This window comes from Neomonachus schauinslandi, chromosome 4, assembly GCF_002201575.2.
Source record: "Neomonachus schauinslandi chromosome 4, ASM220157v2, whole genome shotgun sequence".
NCBI lineage: Eukaryota > Metazoa > Chordata > Mammalia > Carnivora > Phocidae > Neomonachus > Neomonachus schauinslandi.
Genome location: NC_058406.1, coordinates 69194197 through 69213723, shown reverse-complemented (window position 1 = coordinate 69213723; position 19527 = coordinate 69194197). Strand labels below are relative to the sequence as shown.

Sequence of the window (19527 nt, the reverse complement as noted above, 5' to 3'; positions counted from 1 at the left end):
TTAGTCTTGGGTTATGGCGGGGAACACAGATGGGACAAATCTTCAACCTCCACTGCCAGTGATCCACTAAATTCTTCTGGCCATCTTCCCCAGATTTTCTAATCCATCTTTTCCTTTGTCCAGTAGAATTATTGCAGCAGCGTTCCCACCTTCCATCTCCTTGTCCTCCAATCCACTCTCCACATTGCCACTAGATTGATCTTTCAAAACCACAAATCTCATCCTGGCACTCACTTCCCACTTACTATCCTTCCACGGTTTCCCAGGGCCTTTCAGGTGAAGTCTCTCTTCTGCCAGGCAAACCAGACTATCTGTATTCTGGACCCCTGTTTATCTTTCAGTCTTATCCCTTGACGTTCCCTGCTCCACACCTCTTACTCCAAGGCGCTTGGAATTCTCAAGATAAACCATGTTTTCTCATGCCTTTGTATTTGATCTTCACCTGCCAGGAATTCTGTGCTTCCTTCAAATGGTTCCCAAACCTACAATGGTTTCAGGTGGTTTTGTTAAAGTAAAACAATACTTGTAATAATGAGTATTATTTACTTCAATAGTTTTATATTCATTTTAACAAGTGTTAGAAAAAGCTACAACAACTATTGAAACACTTGAATGAGTGAATAAGCCAAAGAAGCACCATGTATGTATCTGGCTAGGTGATAATGTCTTACAACTGGTCTCATCTCAAATAAATGACTTAAACAACCATTTGGGATTTTTGGCTTATAAAAATCTACTCTATTTCAATCAAAAACTCAAAAGGTCCTTTCCTTATCAGTTTTGCTTTCAATTCTCTTGGCTATTTTCTTATTGTTAGCATCATCCATCTATTTTTTAACTACTTCCTAAATATTTATAGACTGGAAGGACGCATCAGCAGAGTTTGAGTTGCCACTTCCCCTATTGATTATGTTATAAAATATTTTAAACATTTCAGAAGCCTTCAACTGTTAAGAAATATCATGTGTCAAAGCACCTTAAATATTTATAGTAGTTGGTATTATAAAATGCTGATAAAGTAATAAGTGTTACTTCCAATTTGTGGGTTTTTTTAAAAAGATTTTATTTATTTATTTGACAGAGAGAGACACAGTGAGAGAGGGAACACAAGCAGGGGAGTGGGAGGGGAGAAGCAGGGTTCCCACTGAGCAGGGAGCCTGATGAGGGTCCTGGGATCATGACCTGAGCTGAAGGCAGATGCTTAACAACTGAGCCACCCAGGTGCCCCCCAGTTTGTGGGGTTTTAACTGGTCTCACTCTGAGCTGAATTTACCATGAAGCTAATGAAGCTTAACTTTTGCCTCAGTAATTCTGTATTCATATTTTTGAATTTCTTTCCCCAAGAAGGGCTCTTAAAATTGTAAAAGGTTTAGACCTCCCAAAACCTGGATTTGTACTGGGTCTAAGTAGAAATATCCACCACAGGGGTGCCTGGGTGGCTCAGTCGGTTATGATCTCAGGGTCCTGGGACTGAGCCTCATATGAGGCTCCCTGCTGAGTGGGGAGTCTGCTTCTCCTTCTCCCACTGTCCCTCTCCCAGCTCATGTTCGCTCTCTCTCAAATAAATAAATAAAATCTTAAAAAAAAAAGAAAATATCCACCAAAATCACTACAGTTGAAATCTCTGGCGATGACTTGGGCCACTAGGCTCAGAGTTGCTCTGATTGGCCTTCCCACTTTACTACTCCTTTTGGAAGTAGTGTTATTGGCAATTTGTAGCAGTGAGAATTTTTACTCACATTTGTTTAGTCAGTAGCTTCAGAAAGTTAGCAAATAGTCATCTGAAAAAAATGTCAATCTTTGCATTTTAAATGAATGGCTTAAACAACCAGTTGGGTATTTCAGAGTAAAATACTGCTCTTATACATGTGGTTTGGGAAAGTGAGGAGATAATAGAGTAAAATTAATTTGTCACCATGAATTGTATACTATGTTGTCATGATACTCCCAGAAAAAAATTACCTCAGTGATACATATTGTTCCAGAAACAGAATCACTGATGTTACTTACTTGTAAGTTTGAGGAATCCGAACAATATGAATTATATGACACTGACTGAATGGCAGATCGCTGCCTTCCATCTTCGTCATGTACAATCTGAGTACGTGAATCAGACAGATGAAGACATGGAAGTGAAGTGACTACATTATGAGGGGCAGAGCTATCTGGGACCTGCATTAGGGTCCAGTCTGAGTGGTGATGGTGCTGTCCTGGACCGCCAGCATTCCTTAACTGGCAACTAAAAGCACTGTCAATAGAAATGGCTTTCCACCAGAGAATGGTGCTCATTTAGCCTTCAGAGGCTGACACAGTAAACCTTGTCCTAAATGTTCTATGAAGAAGGTGGAGAGGCTTTGGAATGAAGTTAGTCAAAAGGTTCTCTTAAAAACTAATGCTCTTAGGAAAGTAAAATTCCTGAAGTACCTTTGACTCTTGAAAACCAGGCAACCCATATGTATGGGCAAGTGTCAATTTTTTATCATCTAGTCACCAAAATTCAACTGTGTATATACAACATCTCAGGTAGTTTTGTGCTCTGTGCTGTGCATTGAAAGCATACTTCATGAAGGCCAGGTCTAAGCTAACACTTGACTATTAAAGCAACAGCCTGAGCAATATTCTGTCTGTTTAAATCAACATTCATGTTATAGAAATCTGAGTTCTAGAAAGGCAAACTCTTCAGGATCCTCCAGTGACCAGTGTCAATCAGGAGAAAAGAAACTAGGACTCACCACAGCATGAGAGATCTGCCTGCCAGAAGACACTTGGGAAAACTGCCATCACCCCACAGTGTCCATGGGAAAGAGTACTGACAGAGTCGTCATTACTGCCTCCTCTAGGAAGGACTCCCACTGGCTCCTGCTCCTACTGGCCAGTGAACCCTCTGGAGCACGATGTTAATGAGGTCAGTGAGCCAAGGAAGAGGGATATCATTGGTCTTAAAGGCAACTGGCCAGAACAGTAAAACAACTTGAAACACACATACTACTGACACTGGGTCACGGGGGTGGTGCAAGGGTCCGGGCAGGGGCTTGGTTAGAACCTCCCTTTCGGCAATTCTTTTGGCTTATAGTTGTGGCTCGCATGGTAGGCTCAAAAGAGGTTTTCCAGAAGAAAACTTGATAGAGATCATCACACCAGAAGGAAATTTAATAGAAATCATTGTCATGTGGCAGTGTGCCTGCTCAGAGAAAAGGAGGTCATGCAAAGATCACCAGCTTCACCAGATGCTTCCTACCAAAGAAACATGGGATGCCGTTCTGGCCCTTTGGACAAACCTCACTCAATGGCCGGATATCTTCCAGGGAGGTATACTAGAAAGCCACCTCTGTGTCTGGTGCTACAGCAACAGAATATCCAGGATCGTACTGTGAGACCATACCATGAAGGCGGATATTCTCCTCAAAGTCAGCCCAGCTGAGGGTGGACATGTCCAGCATCAATGCCACTGTTTTAGTCAGCTCTAAGTTCTGATCACAGTTCTGGAGGCTGGAAGTCCAAGCTCACAGTGCGAGCATGGTCAGGTTCTTGGTGAAGCCCTCTTCCTGGCTGGCAGGTGGCTATCCTCTCGCTGCATCCTCACATGACAGAGAAAGACAGAGCAAGCTCTCTGGGCTCTTCTCTTCAGGGTACTACTCCCATCACGAGGGCTCCACATTCATGACCTCATCTAAATCTGATTATCTCCCAAGGCCCACCACATAATGTCATCATATTGGGAGTTAGGGTTTCAGCATACGAATTTGGGAATTTGGAGGGGCACAAACATTCAGTCCACCACTGTCGGCCAAGACACTAAGCTCCCCACATCATTGGCAATGGTACTATCCTTTCTGGACCTGCCCTTTTCCAAGGTAGTGTGAGGGTAGTTTCCAGCTCTGTGCTGTTTCTGTCCAATGGCAGGGCAAAGCTTTCCCCAAGGAGATTTCAACATGTAGTCCTTATTGTTTCTCTGCTGTCGTGACCTAGAAGATGTGCCTGGAAGGGTCATGTTCCAAAGGGTCAGTTTGGGCTGGGGGTGGCGGTCTTCCCATCTAGGGTGAACTTCAGGTTCACTGACAGGAAGATCCTTGAAGGTGAAACATAAAGCTTTCTGAGGCGTGATGACAGAAGAGGCAGGGTAACCTGGTAAAGGATCCTGATTCTCAGTCCTCATGGAAATCACAGCAGCTACTTATCTTACCAGGCTAAGCCTGACTAGTGGTTCCCTCCTTGCCCTCCCTCTACCTCCTTTAAAGAGAAGAGGAAAGATGATGAGAATTACATGGCAGGAAGAAGATTTGGATCACTTCCAGGGAATAATTTAAGGCAGACTCTTTCTTCCACCTAACTGCCCTTCCATGAGAATGAAGGAGCTTGAGCTTCTAGACCATGCTTGCAAAACTCCAGTGCCCTAGGAATTCATTTCTCAGGCTCCTGAGTTGGGCTCAGCACAGTAGCAAGATGATGCCCTTTGCCCGCTTGAAGGACTTCTGAATGAATTGCTTTGGGAGAGTCTGTTCCTTTTGCTTCCCACTAATGCCTTGCCAGGGTGATGTCATCCCTGGGAGAAAGGGCCTGCTCCTGGGCCAAGCTCAGAGCTGGCCAACTCCATTCTCAGGTCCTGCACAGAATCTGGAAGGCCCAAAGGACAACCCCTCCCCGCCAGTCTGGGACATCGGCCTCAGAGGAGTCTGAGTAAAAGTCCAATCTGAAAAATGCTTATGGGCAGCTGGGAATTGGGCCAAGAGACCTTTCAGCTGAGTCCTTTCTTTGGTTAACCTTTTACAATATTATTTAAATTTAATTTTAGAAGAGAGTTATTCAACTGTAATGACACAAATGGATATTACTCTATTAAAAACTAAAATAAAATATGTTCCAGCTGGTAGGCCTTCACCTTTCAACCTGAGCGATTTTCCCCCGATTTTATTATAAAAATTTTCAAACATGAAGTTTTAAGAACATATAGTGAACACCCACATGACCACCACCCTAGACTCTACAATTAACATTTTCTGTACTGCTTTATCACATGTTTATCCCTCTACGCCTTCCTCTATCCAATTGTCAATCCGTATTTTGATGCATTTCAAAGTAAGTTATATAAATCAGTGTATTCCCCTAAACACTTCAGTTTGCATACTACTAATTGCTTAATGTTTTTTTATAATTCCTTTTCTTTTGAGGTAAAATGTAGAGGCTATGTAGCACACAGACCTGTAACATCTGTATATGCCTGTGCATCTCAGTGCATCTACTGGAAGCAGATACATGTAGCCCAAACCCTCATCAAGACACACAATGTTCCTTCATGCCACTTTACAGCCATTCTCCACTCCCACCTATCCAGAGGCAACCACTGTTTTACTTCTTGCTACCAATGATGCATTTTCCTGTTCTCAACCTTCATCTAGATGAAATTGCTATGGTCTGAATGTTTGTGTCTCCCCAAAATTCGTATGTTGAAACGTAATCTCCAGGGGGTATTAGAGGTAATTGGTAATGGTGTTAGGAGGTAGGGCCCTTAGGAGGTGATTATACAGATTAGTGCCCTTACAAAAGGAGCCCCAGCTCTCTCATCCCTTCCTCCATGTGAGGACACAGCAAAAATACAGCTGTCTAGGAGGCAGGCCCTCACCAAACACCCAGTCTGCAGCCTTGTTAGTCTTGGAATCCTCAGCCTCTGAAACTGTGAGAAATAAATGTTTGTTGCTCATAAGCCACCCAGTTCATAGTATTTTTGTTATAGCAGCCTGAACAGACCAAGATAGGAACTGTTCAATAAGAACTCCTGTGTAAGGGTTCTCTTACTCAATATGATACTTTGAGATTCATCCAAACTTCTTTACACATTACTAGTTTTTCCTTTGTATTACTGGGTATATTCCACTGTGTGACTATACCGCATTCTCCCAGTGATGGACACTTAGGCTTCCAGTTTTAGACTATTATGAATAAAGCCACTAAGAATAATTTTGAACAGATCTTTTATGGACATATGTTTCCATTTCCCTTGGGTAAATACTCAGGAATGAAACTGCTGGATCATGGGGTAGATGTATGAGTATTTTACATCCCCACTAACAATACAGGAGAATGTGTTTGTTCTACATCTTCATGAACATTTAAATTTATCAATCTTTCTAATTTTAGCTATTCTGGTGGGTGTGAAGTGATTTAAGCTGCTATTTCAGCAAATTTTCCAAATTAACAACAGCAACAACTATATATGTGTGTGTATATATATGGGGGGGGGAGGAGAGAGAGAGAGAGAGATATCAGGTTTGAAGAAAATATTGAAGGAGATTTAGAGATTGAGATATATATATATAAAGTTTCCCTAGCCAAACCCAGCTTAAGAGCATAAGAGCTAAATGGATATGGAAGAAGCAGCCAGACACATTCCTCAGTTTATAATTCTATCAATTATATTACAATTCTGGAAAAGTAAATGTAATGCTTAGAAAACTGCAGCCTTCACTGATAGGGAGATAGGATCTCTGTTTCCCTACAGAGCTGGTCTGGTGTGGACCACAACATGCCTCCTCAATGTGCTTCCTCATGGTTAAAGCCCCTTGGGCACCATCCTTACAGAGCTGGCCCAGCCTAAAAAATGGAAGTCAGGAATCACCTCAACAATGGAGAGGGACCCCCTACTCCCTCCTTTCAATACCAATCCTGGACCTGAGGGAAGGGAATTAACACTTTGAGGGGCATCAACACTGTGCCAAGACCTACCCTAGGCACTGTACAGACAAAGTTCCTTAATCCTCACACCACCACCCTATTGAGTTGGGCATTGATAGCCTCATGTTGTGGATGTGAAAGCAAGACTCAGAGAGAGACAGTAACTTGCCCAGGGTCACACAGAGTTAGAAGAACCGGGATTTGACTCTAAATCTGTACTCTTTCCACTCTACCTTTCTAAGCACCTGGAATGCAAATCGGAGGGGGCCTCCTAGCTCGGTTGGTGCTGGGCCAGTAGTGGATGGTGCTGCATGTCTCTAGTCAGATCTGCCCCTCACTTCCCTTTCTTCTTGGTTTCTGCTTTCCAGTGTGTCTGTGGTGAGGGTAAGGCTGTCCCATCTTTCAGAAGACGCAGATGTAACTGAGCGTTAGCCCTCCTTCCTGCAGCTATCACTGTGTCTCAGGGCATGGGTTCCCCTCTCTCAGGAAGGAGTCATTAGCTCGTCACTTTTCTTCTCTCTTTTCCCACCCTCTTCAGTGCTCTGGTATGATCGGTGTTTGATGTGGAGGACATGCAGAGCCTCACAGATCCCTCCCTGCTCTCCGGTCCTCTTCCTCCTCACTCCCTCTGCCCACTGTGAGGAAGAGGTAACTGTTCATCATGGGTTTCTCTAGACAGACTTACCTGCTCCTGAAAAGCACTAGCTTGCTCCTCAAATCCTGCTGTTCGAAAATAGTTGACGACATCCATCACGGCCCAGTCTGCAGGATCCGGCGGCCTCCCATTCTCCATGGAACTGCAAAACACAAACCCAGACACTTGGCATGGCAGAGCAGGCAAGAGTGTGTGGCCTGGCTCACTACTCAGTCTCCTAGGGGCAGGCCCTGGTAAGCTTGCTAGAACCATGTCCCTCTCTTCCCTCAAAGGCCCAGATCCCATTATGTTACCTCTCAGGAACATAATCATTCTTATGTTTCTTGGGTTCAGGACATAATTACTCTTACTGGCTCAGGCACTGTTTTCCTAATAAACCATTAGACCCTTCATATGAAGTGCTTCCTCATGAATTGGTTTTTATTTTTTTTTATTTTTATTTTTTAATTTTTAATTTTTTAAAAGATTTTATTTATTTATTTGACAGAGAGAGACACAGCGAGAGAGGGAACACAGGCAGGGGGAGTGGGAGAGGGAGAAGCAGGCTCCCCGCAGAGCAGGGAGCCCGATGCGGGACTCGATCCCAGGACCCTGGGATCATGACCTGAGCTGAAGGCAGTCGCTTAACCAACTGAGCCACCCAGGCGCCCACGAATTGGTTTTTAATCCAGAGATTTTAGGAGTGGTTCCATGATTTCTGGCAACTCACAGGATGATACTCATACTCCTGAATTAAGAAGGCCCTGTACAATATGGCCCCCATGTACCTGTCTTTTGCCATCTCCTACCACCTTGCCCATCCCCATCCCCACACATTCTCTCTACAGCTGTGAAATTGCAGAGCTAAAGCCATTCCCCCAAATGCTGTGCCCTTTCACAGTTCTGGGCCTTTGCACGTGCTCTTCCAGCCACTTACAATGCCCCCTCGTTTGTCTCTACTTGACACAATCCACCATTCCTACCTACTTCATTCTAGTTCCCATGCCATCTCCTCTGTGAGGCATTTTCTGGCCCCAGGGAACTGTTTTAGTTATAAACTCCTCTGCATTCGAGAACTCCATTCAAACTCCCATTGCAGCATTTTCCACACTGGATTATACTCTCTACTTATTGGACAGTCTTTCCCATCAGAATGGGAGATGTGGGTTAGGGATACACATCTGGGCCAGAACCATTTTATTATTCTTAGTGTCAAGCATATACTTAGGAACTCAACCAATATTCACATGACTAGATGATGATCAAGCATCTGAGAAGTTCTATGGGTCATGTGCCTCACTGGATTTAGAAAGGAGGGATAGGAAAATAGAGAAAGAATGGCAAGGACCCGCCATTACTGTGACTGCCTCATTTCTCTTTCAGCAGTATTTGTCTGGATTTCTCTACACCTCATCCAAAGTGTACATTTAATCACATTGCTCCCCTGCTTAAAATCCATCAGAAGCTTTCCATTGTCTTTAAGATGAATTCCAAATAGCTTAACTTGGCTTGGGAAATCCTTCAGAACAAAGCTCCTGCCAGCTCTCCTGCTAGGAATACACTAATGAGCAAACAGACATGGTCCTTACTCTTGTGGACCTACAGTCCTGTGGGGATAGACAATGATCAGTAATCATACAACTAAATGCACAGCTGCCCATTGTGGTAAGTGCTGTGAAGGAGAGGTACACTGTACTATGGCAGTTTAAGGGGCTAGGGGATGCATTCCTGTGGAAGTTTATCTTGGGGTAAGGTCTAGAAAGCAGCCAGAAGTTAACCGTATGAAATCAGGTGAAGATTATTCCAGGCTCTTTGGCAGGAATATATACAGTCAAGGGAGGCATGCAGGTCTTGGAGGCCACGCTGAAGATTCTGGATTTTTGTCTATGAGCAATGAAGATTGCTAAATGGTCTTATGTAAAGGGGGTGACCTGATCAGATTTGCATTTTGAAAAAGAGAACTGGAGATGAGCCAGAGGGGAAGAAGGGGTACCAGTGAGAGGTGGCCTACTCCAGTCATCCACACAAGAGATCATGGTGATCCAGACTAGAGTGGTGGCTATGGACAAGGGGAGGAAGTGTGTGGATTTAAAGGATTTTTAACCAAGAAAATCAGCATGACTTAGTGGTGGACTAGACATAGAGAATGAAGGAGATGGAAGTATCATGGAACTGGACGGATGGTGGTAACTGCACTCAGATGGCACTGCCACGTTTAGTTGAATACACTGAATTTTGGGTACCATCTACATCCAAGCAGAGATTTAATGTGGGATTGAGTCTGATACTCAAAGCAGATGAATGGGCTGGAGGTACACATTTGGGAGATAGAATTTTTAGTTAGTAACTGAAATCTTGGGAGAGGGTGAGAAGAAAATTTGGCCTAGAACTAAGCATGGGCAGGAGGTTCAACATGCTAGTGAAAGTTGAAAGGATTCATGTTACTTTTAATGGAAATGAAATTGCCCAGACTCCGAGGATTCCTGAAAACCTTCAAACATCCAAAAGTCAAGGGACTAGCTGTATCTCTGCCTCACCGCCAGCATAACGTTTTGCTCGTAGTAGGAACTTAAAATATTTGATTAAAAAACAAAACTTCTATCCTAACTCAAGACAAGAGAACCTTTAATCAATGGCACACAGGATCAATGATTTATCAACACAACATTTAATTGAAAGGCAATGCTGACTAGCTAATAGTGTTTTCCCTTTGGAGCTTAGAGACTGTGAATCTATAAACACTGCATGCCCATGCACACATGCACTCATATATATGCAGGCTTACTACACACACACACACACAACTTCTTACCATTTAACAGGTAATATACAGCGGGGAAAAACTACTTTCACCCTAACATTGCCAAATATTAACTATGTATTTTAAAGTCAAAGTTAAATGGGTTTTTAAAAATTATCCACATGCTGGGATTTTTTCCATCATCCCATTAACATAGGTGATCATGAGCTGACACTGGGCAGTTCCTTTAAGATACCATTTTCCTTCTCTCCCTTGCTTAAGGTGGGTTCGAAGAATGTTTAGAAAGGAGTTCATTGTTCTAACAAGTCTTTTAAGTTTCCTAATCAGCTCACTTCTAGCAGTGAGCAGAGAGTCTCATCGGATATACGTTTAAGTGCCCCAGAAAACATCTGAATTCACTCTCCTTGTGGCTGACTTCAATTAACTGCCTTTCCTCATAAAGAATAGCTATCTAATTGTAATAACAAAGTATGTACCTTGTAATTTTAGGATAGGAGGTTTTCCTGATTCTTATTCTGCTGGGATATGACATCATCACTTCCACAATTGTGAACTATTCTTGAGAATTAGCAATGCGGCAGAGAACAAAGATGTTACAATACTGCTGACAGTGTAGCATGAGGAAGAGGAGCAATGGAAAACCAGGCACACTCTCATATTTAGGGTAAGGAGACCCATGCAGAAGAAACGAGGAGCATGAAACCAATCAGTGCATTTAGTGATTGATCCACCCTAAGTTTAGGCTTGAGAGCAAAAAACCACCAAATAATGTAGAAGACAAATCACAGTGTTAGATTACTCACATCCCGAGAGGAGAAACCTGCCTATCTTCATCTCTTAAGCTCTCCGGCACCTAGCGCAGGGCTCAGGTGCACTGTTGATGAACAGCAAAGCTCTGTTATGTCAGTGGACTAAGAACCAGAGAGTATGTAGAGTCTACAATATGCTTTTCATACATTTCCTATTATCAGCCTCCTAACTCCTTGTCAACTGCCTACTGTAACCTGTATTTAGGAAAACTAAGGCTCAGAAAGGTTAAGAAACTCACCCCAAACCACACAGTAGATAAAGCCAGGATTGGATTCCATATACGCTTGCTTCCAAATCTATGCTTTTCCACTCAACTCCTTGATACAACAAATATTTACTTCAAGCCTACCAACTTCTCAGTCCAGGGCTAGATGCAGGGTTATGAGGATAGGAATGCATAGTCCTTGCCCTCAAAGAGCTAGCAATCTGGTGAGGGAAGCAGACATGTAAACAGCTACCTCTAAGTAATACTCGAACTGAGGGCTGCACAAGTGTTACTGAAGATGCACCCGCTGGAAGGTGCAGAAGGTTCTGCCTGATAGGACACCTCAGGATCTTCAACAGCGATTTTGAAAGGCATCTATTGCTTCAAACACATCCTAAGTTAGGCCTTGAGGGGGGATGCCTTGCAGAGGCAGGGACATGCAGGCACATGTCACTTCAAGGTTGTTTATGATAAAGTATGATGAATAATTTCACAGGGGTTCCAGTGGTTTTGGTAACAGTTTTAAGGAGACAACTGACGATGATCAAGGGCAACATGAAAGTGGGAGCTGGGGGTAGGGGTGGAGTGCCGAGGCCACATGAAATTATGAGTACATTTCAGAGGATGGATTTAAGTGTTACCCTTCCCCACTGGGAAAGCCATACGTCTCCTAAAGGACTGCTATTTGTAACCAAACTGAGACACTTTGTTGCCTTTTATTTATTTTTTTATTTTTTTAAAAGATTTTATTTATTTATTTGAGAGAGAGAGAATGAGAGAGAGAGCACATGAGAGGGGGGAGGGTCAGAGGGAGAAGCAGACTCCCTGCCGAGCAGGGAGCCCAATGCGGGACTCGATCCAGGGACTCCAGGATCATGACCTGAGCCGAAGGCAGTCGCCTAACCAACTGAGCCAGCCAGGCGCCCACTTTGTTGCCTTTTAAATGGACCATTCTCTCCAAATCTTTTCTTATAACTTGTGCATGTCAAATTCCAGAAGGAATTTAAATGGCACTGTTCAAAACACCTCCCAGATGGTGGTTCCCATTGTGGCTGCTAATTTGCACCAATGAAATGAGATGGCAGATATAAAATGATAATCTATTATCATTTGATACTTGTTACTCACTATCATCATAGCAAAAATGTTTCTTAAAATATGCTATATAAAGATGATAAATTCATGAATATTTTTCCAGGTATGGGATCTATATATATATATATAGTATTTTAACTTATTACAAAAAATTAGCAAGAAATGAAGGGCAGAATTTATCTATGATCCTGTCACTTAATCAAACCAATGTTTCCATTTAACCCAGTCACCATTTAGTCCCTGTGCATATGGGTTAAGTATATCGTATTATTGATAAAAATTATATCATGCATGGATAATTCACACTGGGAAACAATTATCCCTTAATTAAACAATCACCTCATTTCTAAAGAGAGCTAGAGACATAATAATTGGGACAGAAATGCAATAAATAACAAATTTGGCAGGTACATGCAGATGGAGACCTTATTGTGAGTGTTTTTCATGTTGACATACTGTAATTTTAAGCGCTGGCAGCAGAAGTCTCCATTTCCTCTTTACACATTAGTGAAGGCAGGTGGAACATAGTTGAAACCCTTTCTCAGAACCTAGCACGTGTATAGTTTTTAGTACTCATGATATTCTAGATTCTGAGGGTTGAGCAGACCAAAAGGAAACTGTGGATAAATATAATCCACATGAGATTTCAAAAACCCCATTATACTCATTAATTGCATTTCTGCTTTAAAGTTCACAGCAAAAGTTATTTTAGACACTAGTTAATATATTATAGTGATATATTTATCACATTACTCTTTTTATAAAGGTAATTCTCAATGTTACTTATGTTTCCACTCAGAAATGCATTCTAATTTTGTAGTGCCTTGATCTTTATAGCTAATATTTTCAAAATTAAATTAAACTACTCTTTGCCCATCTTAGAACAGCCTTTGGTTAAAAGCAATATAATTCTGATTGTAATAAATTGATATTGATTTTTTTTTTTTGCCTATGCCATATCTAACAATGAAGCAATTAAATGAGCTTTAGTTTTATCTCTATTCCTTTCTTCCTCTCCCTTCAACCAAACTAGCAGGATTCTGGCTAAAAGGCAGGCCTAAAAAGAGAAAAGATGATTCAAGGTTTCTTGACAGTACATTTTTCATTTTTTAATACTCTGATAAATAAGAGTTGACTGCATTTAGCTGCAGCATACTCAAGCAATGAAAGCACTGAAAAAGCAAATAATTCTTCAAGCCTTCTGTATATTTCAAATTCTTTAGCTTGGCATTCACAAATTTGATTCAAACATAACTTTCCAGGCTTATTTCCCATTCTAAGTTTGTACTGAAATCCAACTGGGCAACATCCTGGATTTTCCCATATCCACAGCTTGGTTATGCTGTTCAGAGCTCTGTTGATTCAGCTTCCAAAGATCAAACCCTACTCATTTTTAAAAGGTACTGGTTAAAAGTCCTGTTCCTGATATGCCCAATCTTTTGTTCCAAACATTAATTAATTTTAATCTGCTTACTATAAGCCAGGCGCCTGATGAGCCATGGGAACTCATCATCTAGCGAAGGGGAAAATCTCAACTCAGCTAAATGATGAAAAAGGTTATGGTTATGTGTCTCCCCTGCCTTATTCCAAAAAGTGGTTAAGGAGCAGGAGGAGTTGAGAGATGGAGGAAGGAGAGCAGAGAAGAGTCACTATGGCAAGGTGAGTCAGGCTGTGCTAGGTACTTAGAGAGGTTTCAGAGTTCTGAATCAGAAGAAACATCAGGAGCAGGTCCCAGGGACAGACAGGACATCTTCCTGCATTTCTTTCCTCTGTAATAGATACCTTCCTTCAGGCTGATGGCTCTCCTCTGAAATCACATGGCACTCTGTCTTTGACATATCTCTGCTGATAATGTCTCCCCAGCACTCCACCCCATCTTTCTGAAAACAAGGGATGTCTCTAACTGCCTCTTTCCCTACCTGTTCTCAACTTTGTAGTATAAAAAAAGACCTCTGAACAAGTGTAAATAAGGACACTCCTCTCAAGAGGATTCAACGAATTAATTTTTTATTCACTATGAGATCCAAGTCATGCCAAAATTCAGGCTAAACACAAACATGCGTATATTTCATATCCCAATCAAAACTAAAGACAACTGTGCAAACACCATCTGGAGAGCTTTCCCTCCCTGCTCTGAGCCACAGCACAGTGGTCACTATTCCAAAGGACTTAGGTGTGGCTTTATTGCTTAGACAAACTCGGTTTTCCTTCTGTAGGGATATCAGTAGCATGCCAGAAACTATGTAGAAAACAGCAACCATTCAGGGCTGATAATGTATAAAACATATATAATGCATGTTTACGAATTTTGCTGGATTTGATGAAACTCCTGTTGTTTTCATGTTTTGAATGATATGCTTGGCTGACTCTATGGTCTTATGCATTTTACTCTTTCAAAATGTACACTTCTTTAAGGTAGTCATTTGCAATGGACATAACGGTACAAATCAAAACATAAAAAGACTTAATTCTGAAGTTATCATTTAAGGGAATAATGCAATATTTATCATCAGTCCATATGACAAAAGTGAATTGTGCCCCCACCCCAACCAATTTGTCTGGTGAAATCCTACCCCTTGATGTGATTGCATTTAGAGACAGGGCTTTTAGGAAATAGGACAATTAAGGTTAAATGAGGTCGTAAGGGTGTGATCCTAATCCAATATGATTGGTGGTCTTATAAGAGCCAGCACGCACATACCGCAGGAAGTCCATGTAAAGACCTAGTGAGAATGTGACCATCTACAAGCCAGAAAGACAGCTCTTATGAGGAACCAAATCTGCTGGTACCTTGATCTTGGACTTCCCCGTTTCCAAAATTGTGAGTAATAAATTTCTGTTGTTTAAACCACCCAGTCTATGGTATTTTGTTATGGCTGCCTGAGCCAATACAGTATATATCAGAGCGAACAGATTACTATAAAATATTAAGGAATAAATTTTACCTCCACTAAGAAAAAGAAAACTGTACCAGTTACAAGTATCACCTTTAACTCCTATATATCTTCTGCATTCAAGAAACCACATAGCACCCTAACTTATCCTACCAAACATATCTGCAGAAGAGTTATAACATCAGATTCTGATTAGAAAGGTTATTTTTCAAGTTTGAATTATGGACTCAGTTTACCTCCCCTCCCCTCCTATTCTTTTCTTCTTCTTCTTCCCTCCCTTCCCCCCCCCCCCTCCCCCCCCCCCTCCTTTTCTTCCTTCCTTCCTTCCTTCATCCCTTCCTCCCTCCCTCCCTTCCTTCTTTCTTTCCTAACAAACCATTAAGAGGCATTTGGTATTTAGCCACTTAAAATGTTTTGGGAGTTTTATTTCCCTTGCTTTTAGTATAGAGATTTACCATCATGATCACCTGCCTGTTCCAGATTGTTGTTCCCTGAAAAGAACAGCATGGTGGGAACCATCATTCATTGCATTCAGGTAGAGTCAAGCAGTGTGGTTGTGGGTCTGGGAAAGGTGGACAGAACAGATGAGAGGGGCCTGATGGGGAGAGAGTACCTGGGAACTACCTAGCAGCTGGATACAATTCCCTCACTGCTTTCAAATAACATCTGTCTAAGGACTGCTGATTATTTACGCAGTACCACAAAAGGACAGGAGTAGGAGTAAATGAGCAAAAGCTGAAACCCAGTGATCAGATACACAATTATTTCTATCAGTTTCCTCTTCTTCCTTCGCTAAGGAGCCAGGCAAGGGTTCCAGGCAAATAACCAAGTATCCTATATCCCATGAAGTTCTTTATTTAACCCTAGATGTGACTGCTTCCCTTAGAGATGGAGACCTGAATCGTGGATTGTTGTACCCATAAGCATTGTTAATTTTTTTTTAATGAGGTTAAATAATAATAGCCATTGTTACTGCTGTTATATGAAAAGTCTCTTTGATAATTCTATAATAAGGTCAGCATTTTGAAATTCTAACAATGCTAATAATAATTTCTAATTCTACCTTAATATTTTACTTCTACCATTCACCTGCTAACCCTCTAAAATACACATGGGCAAAAACTTAATGCTTAGCTTAATAGTTACTACAGTTAAAAAAAAATAGTTACTACAGTTAACAGCCTCTCAAAAGTTAGTTTTACACTATTAAAGCAAGTTAAAAATTTTATAGCACCTGTTACAAAGAAAAGTATCACATTACTTAGTTCCAAAATTAAAAAAAAAAGTCTTTCTTCAAAACGAAACCATACACTGAGTGCAAAGGCAGAGGATATGGTGAGCTATGGATGCAAAAAAAAGACATGACATTAATAAGAAACAGCTTCTTTTGAAAGTCCTGGGGCGCCTGGGTGGCTCAGTCAGTTAAGTGTCTGCCTTCAGCTCAGGTCATGATCCCGGGGTCCTGGGGTCGAGCCCCGCATCGGGCTCCCAGCTCAGCGGGGAGTCTACTTCTCCCTCTGCTCCTCCCCGCATTAGTGCTCTCCCTTTCTCTCTCTCTCAAATAAATAAATAAAATCTTTAAAAAAGAAAGAAAGAACGAAAGTCCTTACTAAACATTGCTATTGTGAGTTTTCTATTGCAGTAGAACTTCCCCACTGAGGGGTGAGGGGCATGGTGGTAGTAGAGAAATAAACTGCTTCCTGTTGAAAAGCTGCTAACTTATTATAAGCATCTATTGTGTGGGAGCATTGGTTCCTCCTCTATCCTAGAAGAAAATGAAAGAAGGAAAAAAAAGTCCCACTGTTGAAAAAGGGAGGAAGACTAAGTGAATAGCAAATAAATAAATAAATAAATAAATAAATAAATAAATAAATAAAATATACATATATCTGACATTGAATACTTGTGATTTGTACAGATAGGCACATAGATGTAAAATACCTAGAATTTTTTTTTAGAATTTAGTAAAAATTCTAACATTGATCTAACATATCCAAACACAGATCAATGATAAGAGTGTCATGTAACAAGGTTTATGACTAATCCAAAATCTGTGCATCTACAATCCACAGAAACAGAATACTATAATCCCACTTGTTCAATAAAAGCTTATTTTATGTGTCCTTTGAATATATGTGTACATTCTTGTGTGTGTATGTACGTGTATATTCTTTTTTTTTTTTAAAGATTTTATTTATTTATTTGAGAGAGAGAGAATGAGAGACAGAGAGCATGAGAGGGAGGAGGGTCAGAGGGAGAAGCAGACTCCCCGCCGAGCGGGGAACCCGATGCGGGACTCGATCCCGGGACTCCAGGATCATGACCTGAGCCGAAGGCAGTCGCTTAACCAACTGAGCCACCCAGGCGCCCTGTATGTGTATATTCTTGAATACATGTGTACATTCTTGTATGACTACGTGTATACCTATGGATACAGAAAGTATTTGTATACAAACTGTCTACAGGGATATAGTCCAAACTATTAAAATGGCTCCCTCTTAGTTATTTAGTTAGTTATTTTTGAACTTAATAAACACCCATGAACCCACGAGGCAAAATAAAAGTTAGGGTCTTGACAATAACTACATCTCTTCCCCCTCATTCCCCTGACCTGAGGTAATCATCATCCTGTTTCATATTCATGTAACCTTTCTCCTGGTACAGGTGTGTGAGAGATTCACCTGGTTATATACCTATGCAATATGGTAACCACTAGTCCCAGGAGGCTATCAGGCATTTCATATTTGACTGAGGAACTGAATTATTAATTGTATTCAATTTTTATTAGTTTAAATGTAAAAATTTGAACAGGTATAAAATACGTTTCTGTTAAACACACTCCACTGTTTTGGTGTGAGAACATTTCACTTTTACTGCTGCATCACCTAGGCTAATTTGTTGAAGTTTTTCTATGAGATGCATGTGTCCTCTCCAGTATTACACATAAACACATGGCCAATCTAGTTGGTATCAACTGATTGATTCAGTTCAAATTATGTTTTCCTACATACCCATGTAACACGGTAATGGGTTTGATGTAGACAGCTCAAGTTATAGGAATCTCTTTGTGTGTCATAAGTGGTTATTAAGTTGACATTCTTAACTATTTTAATAAATATTTTTTAGTTAAAATAAGTATGGATAAATTTTAAAGTTTAAAAAGGTAGCATACTACTGATGCAGAATTGAGAGGAGATGCAGAAACTAGCACTAGAACCAGAACAGTAAAGAAAAAAGGAGGCTGGAAAAAAAAAGAAGAAAAAAGGAGGCTGGCTGAAAGTATATTGGAAATTTCATGATGAATAGCAATTGCAATTTGCTGGAGCAGAGCAAAAGGAAAAAAGCTGTTTGTTTGTTGTGTAAAAAAATGGTAAATAAAATGGACAGTATTAAGAAACATTTTCAGTGAACATATAGTAAATTTGGTAACTTTCTTCTCAACAATCAAAAAAGAATTAATGACAATAGCCACTTGAATTCATAATTAGATGTCCAACAAAACGTTTTGAAGTGATTTCAAACAGAATCTGAGTTTATAAATTTGTATAGCTATAAATGGCTTGGATTCTTGCACAAAAAAGAAAACAATTTTTCCATAGACATCTAGTTATATTCAGTTTTCTTAGGATATTATGAGAAAAGACTAAAAAGGTACTTCACAAAAAGTGAAAGATTTTTCAGGCAAGCCACCCAACAACTGCCTGAAGAAGACAAAATCTTTTAACAATATCTAAGATCAACTGGTTCAAAATTTGAAAAACACAATTACTTTTCTTTAGCTTTAGATGAATAGTGCAACATAAAAGACATTGCTCAATTAATACTTGAAGTATGCTTTGTCTCAAAAAACTTCCAAATTTATGAAGACATATTGTCAATTTATGGCCCGAAAAATTGAACTCAGACTTTAAATATTTTTAAATCTTTTACACCTGTCAAAGAAGAATTTTAGCTACATATGAAAAAGTTAAATTCTATTCTGATGGATGGTATTTCAGCCACATTAGCTAAAATAATCTGGATTTAATTTAATTCTAAAACAACTGTTTCCTTTATTGCTTTACTCCACTGTATGATATTCATGTTCAGTTTTTTATTTTTTTTTAAAGATTTTATTTATTTATTTGAGAGAGAGAGAATGAGAGAGACAGAGAGCACATGAGAGGGGGGAGGGTCAGAGGGAGAAGCAGGCTCCCTGCCGAGCAGCGAGGCCGATGCGGGACTCGATCCAGGGACTCCAGGATCACGACCTGAGCCGAAGGCAGTCGCTTAACCAACTGAGCCACCCAGGCGCCCTCATGTTCAGTTTTTTAAAGCAGACTCTTGAAATGTCATGGATACCATTGTTAAATCATTCATTATATATTTAAAACGCTATGGATCAATGCCAGATAATGGAATTGTGAAAAAAAAAAATAGAACACAAGGAGTATAATGATGTGTATTCTTTGCCAATGCT

General features: G+C 40.7%; 1 protein-coding gene across 1 annotated transcript in view; it reads right to left on the bottom strand.

Annotated features, from left to right (window-relative positions):
* Positions 1 to 19527, bottom strand: part of SAMD13 (sterile alpha motif domain containing 13) — a 43812-nt gene that overhangs the window by 8861 nt on the left and 15424 nt on the right. Inside the window, exon 4 of the mRNA XM_021690314.1 lies at positions 7355 to 7466. Within this exon, the coding sequence (XP_021545989.1) occupies positions 7355 to 7466 (112 nt within the window). The remainder of the gene's footprint in view (positions 1 to 7354; positions 7467 to 19527) is intronic.